Source organism: Mastacembelus armatus, chromosome 9 (genome assembly GCF_900324485.2).
Source record: "Mastacembelus armatus chromosome 9, fMasArm1.2, whole genome shotgun sequence".
NCBI lineage: Eukaryota > Metazoa > Chordata > Actinopteri > Synbranchiformes > Mastacembelidae > Mastacembelus > Mastacembelus armatus.
The window spans coordinates 22,443,101-22,449,126 of record NC_046641.1 but is presented as its reverse complement, the minus strand read 5'-3'; the positions used below and the strand labels follow the sequence as shown (position 1 = coordinate 22,449,126).

The following is a 6,026-nucleotide window of genomic DNA, read 5'->3' as shown; positions in this document are numbered from 1 at the left end:
CACTCTGCTGCCCCCCATCGACAGACTGGTTAAAATACATTTACGCCGGTTCGCCCACTCCTAAAACGCATTGCCTATTTTTTTCTCTCACACGTAAAAATGTGTATTATTAGTAAAAAATGCAAATAATACACTCATATCGCCTTAAGTTGATAATATGTAACTCAGACACATATGACAAAACCACACAAAATAAATTAATGTTAGTTTATTTTGTCTTGGCATTTAAGGTTTTCTCACAATTATGGCTAATCATGTAGTTCTTTTAGAGAGAAAAGAGCAAACAGACATGAATCATGGGCAGGTGGTTAGTGACGGGTAGCAGAAGGTACATTCAGATTTTTTCACACTTTCTCTGAAGTATATCGACACCACCAACCCTTCTGCCCAAAACAAACAAAAAAAGAAGAAAATAAAAACATGTTAAGGTGGATCCATCATAATCAGAACTGAAACAAAACTCTTCATGGGTGCAGGAGACAGTGGAGTGATGGGGTTTGTCAATAAAAATATTATACAGAGCAGCAACACTGCCTGCATACCTGAGTTACAACTTTCTCTCATCACTCGCAGCACTTTAACAGCTTATGAGGATAGCACACCAGGTCAAAAGAACAGACTTGATTACAAACTACACTGAATTAGTATTGCACAGTTTACAACTCAACAAGTAAATGTTCTCATCCTTGGCACTTTTATCTGACAGGCAGAACCGAACTTTGATAACAACAAAGGTTAGGACACTTGTCTGTCACTGACAAATAGATATTTTTTATTAATGACAAGAACAAAGGTTGGACAGGAAGAAACTATAGCACATAATGACAAAAACAGAAAAGTTAAGGATCCAGAGCTTTGCCAGTCCATGAAGTAGATAGTACTTGTTTGCTTGGAAAGTGCAATAATATGTAGATTTTTGTTACAGAGCAAAACATTTGCAGTGTTGTTCCCTTTGAACAACCAAAGTCCATAAAAATGTTAAACCTGTGGCCGGCTTAGTACGATCCTGTAAATAAAAGTGTTTCCTCCAGTCCACAGGTTGATAAAAACAGTCTATGAGTGTTCTGGTGAAAAAGAAAAAATCATCGCAAATCCATCATAGACACAGTGTCTTCAGTGATGGTGACGTGTCCCGCGTGCTGAAGAGGAGAGGTGAGAGACAGAGTCTGAGTTATTTATAAAGAATTATTTTTTTATTTTTGGTTCAGTTTATGCTTTCTCAACCTGACTGAACTGACCGACAGGAGCAAAACAAAATACTCTGTCTGTGTTTACTGTACAGGGATGATTTTTTTTTTAGGTAACGTGAACCAGTATCAAGGAAACAACTCTTCAATTGTTAAAATAAACCAGCTGGTAACAGAAGCAAACTGAACAATCTTAATATTAATCTTTTCCCCCCACTTGACTCAGTAAGAGACACTCACCGTAAAGAGGGGGGGTTCTTTGCTATGGGGGTGAAAGCCTTTCTGTTTACACGTGGAGATCTCGTCTGTTCCTCGATCTGTCAGCCTGAAGTAGCCGATTCTGGGACGAACACAGTCACACACACAGACCATTCAGAACGGGGACACCGTCACAGCTGCTTGACAGGACAACTGCAGTTTTCTGACTTACTCATTGAACTTCGGTGAGCAGACAATAGCGATGGCCTCTGGCAACATCATCTGGTAGGAGCAATGGGTGTGAAGGTCGACACTGGACAGGAAGGCCGTCTGTGTGGGGTGAGTCTGGAAAAAAAAAAAAAAAAAGTACAGACTTACATGGTCATTTATACGATCACCTGCTTTTTATTTACTGTAAAAATGGATCAAAGAGTCTCAATGCATCATGCATTCTTACTACTTATTTTCAGGTGGGCTTTTCCTTTAAGGTACAGCAGAATTAGCTTATACCACTGAGAACAGCAGAGCAATGGCTGCTAGAATTTGCATTTCCAAGCCATCTGTACTTTTTGTTGTGTTTACTCACATGTATCCAGCCCAGGGTGATGAGATCATACTGGTCCTGTATGAGAAAGAGCTCCTCCTCATTTTCTGTGTCACAATAGTCTGGTCCGCCACACTGCTTTGGTACGATAACGTGGGTCACAGTAAACGCATTTCTGTTCTGGAACAAGCACAGAAAGTATCACAGTATGACACAAGGCGACCATCTGTCTGAGGTAAGTTAACAGTGCTGACTGGTTGATGACAGTCACGCTCATAAAACATGAAATATGCTTCAAACAAAAGCCACAGCAGCTGCAGATCATTGAGAAGTTTCATTAAAATCTACAAATCAGTGTTTACAGACTGATAACTGGGAATTACGGAAATTATCCTTAAACAGCAGGATTTTATTTTTTCAGGCAAACCTAGGATGGGTTATGTTTGTCTTTAACTATCTCAGGCTTTGGAGTTCAGTGATGAAAAACCTTAGTTTGAAACTGAAAACTGATAAAAAATATTTTATTAACATCCCCAGAGCTACTGAGAAAATGTTTCAGTGCTGCTGCTTCAACACAGTCACTCTGTTCTACTCTTACCAGTTTGCCACACAGGATGCCACAAGTTTCTACAGCTCGGCTTGTGTTGGCCTCAGCCAACCTCAGAAAGCTGCGGCACAGCTCAGCAGGAACAGCCAACTGTCGGAGGGCATCAACCATTGTATCTGCAAAAATCATATAGAGAAATAAACAAAAGCCGAATGGCAAAGTTCGTTTCTGGTGGTCTGAAACGACGCATGGTGCGAACAGGAAATGAAGTAGGTCAGGAGGAAAGAAATCAGCTCAGAAGAATAAACAGTTTAAAGCAGGAGCAGGGCAGCACTTAAATCCTCTGAAGGCCAGGCCCTCGTGTCAGAAAAAGATTAACTCACTGTTGTTCCCTGGGCTGACCAGAGACCCGGGCTTCAGTGACCGGTCGAAGCTGGGCAGAGCAGTCGCAGGTGTGCCGACGGTTGCAGGAGGGCGATTGTATTGGTGATTGGTGGTGCCTGACAGGTCGCCTGGGCTCTGTGGGGCAGTGGGGGAGATAAGTGGGGGGCCCTGGATGCCTGGAATGAGGGGCGTGTCAGGGGAGGGCACAGCAGGTGTGGCAAACTCCAGGAGGACACGCTGGCGTTCTTTCTCCAGCTCCTGGCGGCGGATCATCTCCTCAAAGGCACTAAACTGCTCCTGCTCACGCTGCCGCCGCTGCATCTCAGCCACGCGCTCCCGCTCGGCGTCCAGCGCTCGCTGCTTGGACTGCTCCTGTGCCAGGGCCTCATCCTCCGCTTTCTGAGCACACGGCAAACACATCAAAACAAACAAACTGGGGTTTCAGGAGGTCGTCACTTTATTATGTGTTGCTCTCTTATACAAAATGAGATGATTTAATGATTATCAGGTCTTTGATGATGAACATCTATTCAATCAGTGTATTAATAAATGTGACAAGGTTCATTAATAAATTCACAGCACAGAGAACTGACTGTTTGCTTGCACTGCCAACATATGTGAGTTTCAGTTTGCCAGGCTCTTTACCTTCTTGATAAGATACTGTGCATATTCCTGCTCAAATCTTCTCAAAAGAGCTTTTTTCAGAATCTCTGCTTGAGGAAAAGCAACATCCTTCAGTTTCTGTAGAAGAAAAGAAACTAAAGTACTAAACTTTAAAACAACTGAAATCTGTTGAAGAGGACAGTAGAAACACTGTACACACCTTTAGTGTATCCTTCTTCTCAGGAATATTAGCAGTCTTATAGTCCCGATGCTTGGGAAGTTTTTCTATAAAGAGCCTGGGAAAAACATAGAAATTCTTGTTATGAACTGGTGAATACCTGAGTGTGCCTGCACTGACGATGCTTGGCCTAAAACTTTTAGTTCACTGTAATGAGACTATGCAGATTTTGGCTTTGTTGGTTTTCTCAAAGCAAAATCTTTGCCTTATTGCTGATTTAGTAAACTTTGGGGCACATCTGCATCATTTTGACTTGAACAACTTTTTAAAATTGTTTTCAGCCTTTCAATAAATTCAGCAAAAACCATCAAACAAATATACTTACGTGATGTATTTGTTGTACAGGAGGAAGGCGTGCTCGATGTTGCCCTCGTCCGTGTAGACATTAGCCATGCGGATCATCTCCATGCCTGAGCGGAAGTAACGCCGCGGGGGCACATCATCATTAACCTCCACTGAGCTTCCCCTCTTGGTCAGGGCACGAACTCGCTCCTCCGGCAGCAGGCTGACGTCAGTGTGGTCCGCCATTGTGAAAGCCCAACCTGGAACACTGGGAACCAAACCATAACGATGGAGGTGAAAATAATAAATCAGAAATGAGCTGCTTAAGACACCTTAAAAATGGCACTGTCATTCCAAACAACGTTTAAGAAAAATACTGTCTTAAAGTGAAGCAGGGTATCTCAAAATCTCACTAGGCAAAACTGCTTGTTTACATTGATAACACCCTGCTAATATTTTCCTTCTTGATGGCTGTCGAGCGTCGTCCACCCATCACCCAAATTTTAACACAAAGGTATGAATGAGAAAGCACATTAGCCAAAGAAATCTTTAAAACTCATTTAAATCAAGTGAGTTTCCATCTGGATTTTAGTCATTTTCAACAAACATATTATGCCTTTACAGTCACATTAGTGGGAATCTGCTAGTGTTCAAGACATATCGAACTTAACATGGACATGATGTGTTGATCTAATAATACAGTAATCAGTAATCTACCTCTGTAGAAAACCAATTCACTTAGCGTACCACACATCATCTGGTATAAAGTAGAACAAAGACGCAGTGTCCCTCTCCTCACAGCCTGTACTGAGGCCATAACTCAGTCTGAGTATATTCGAACAAGACTGACTCTGCTCCATGACTTGGAGTTTTCTCCTCTGTGTCGGTCAAACAAAGCCAAACGTGAGACTGCTCTATCAGCATGCTGACTAATAGTTAAATGGCTCGTATTGATTCTGGCTAAAGATGGCTTCTTGGCTAACACCACAGTCCGCATCAACAGAACATCAGTATTTATCTATTTCTAAGTTTTGTGTAGCTCTGGTAAAAGCAGACAGGTGGAAGAAGAAGCTGAATGCTGCTCAGGGTTTTTAGTCTTAAGTCTTGTCCAACCAGTCTAGACAACAAAAAGGTTCAGAAACGGGACATGGATGATGTGTAAACTTCCAGCTGTTTCCACCCATGTAAAAAAACTTATTCCCACTCATGTGAAACAGCAGAAAGGTCCCATCAAGAGAGATTCATCTAAATACTACAACAACTTAAGTGAAGTTTTAAAACACTTGTACTCTGCATTTTTAGGTATTTTCAATGTATACTCCAAGTGCAATATTTCATAAAGAAATACACATTATAAAAGGAGCCATTCTGTACTTTACTGCTGGGAATATTTTGTGTACTTCTACTTAAACTTGGTTCCTCTGGCTCATGAAGTTAAATGTGAGACTTTTAAAGATATTTTAATATCACACAAAATAAATAATAAAAAAAATTTACAATAACACGAGTCATAAAACCTGTTTATTATAATATTTAGTCAATATCAGTTTACAACAATAATTCACTTGTATATAAATGAATTAAATCAATATTATCGCTGATTATACTAATTTATAAAATCTAATAAAGTTAAAGTGGAAAACCAACGGCCTCAACAACAAAACAGACAAATAAATAAACTCTGGATCTTTTCCAAACCAACGTTACTTTCATCACTGATATACTTTGTCCTAAATATGTATCTTCCCTCCTCAAACCTTTGATAAACCTGATCACTGATCAATGCTTCTGATCGGTGTCGTGTTAGCCGTGCTAAGATAAGTTAGCTAACCGAGCTAAACCAGGCTACGGGTTTAAAGCGGTAAAGCAGCTAAAAGGCGCCGAGCAGGTTTATCTCGTTTCTCACCTGAATGAGCTGAACCTGCCGCTCCGAGGTGCTCACATCAAGACGGATTAGAAGAAAACGGGTAAACCACCGAGTCCTGGTTCAGTTCGCCTCCCTGAGCTACGCCTTCAGCATCTGCGCCGAGCTCGACACTTCCG

General features: G+C 41.3%; 1 protein-coding gene across 1 annotated transcript; it reads right to left on the bottom strand.

Annotated features, from left to right (window-relative positions):
* Positions 1 to 192: 192 nt before the first annotated feature.
* On the bottom strand, positions 193 to 6,026 carry LOC113139422 (STAM-binding protein-like A). The gene is made up of 10 exons (XM_026322619.2): positions 5,890 to 6,026; positions 4,027 to 4,251; positions 3,684 to 3,759; positions 3,506 to 3,601; positions 2,860 to 3,259; positions 2,528 to 2,652; positions 1,972 to 2,109; positions 1,618 to 1,730; positions 1,428 to 1,527; positions 193 to 1,139 (listed from the first exon to the last, which is right to left on the bottom strand). Exons 2-10 carry the CDS (start codon positions 4,227 to 4,229, stop codon positions 1,083 to 1,085), a joined length of 1,308 nt encoding a protein of 435 aa, XP_026178404.1. The 5' UTR covers positions 4,230 to 4,251; positions 5,890 to 6,026; the 3' UTR covers positions 193 to 1,082.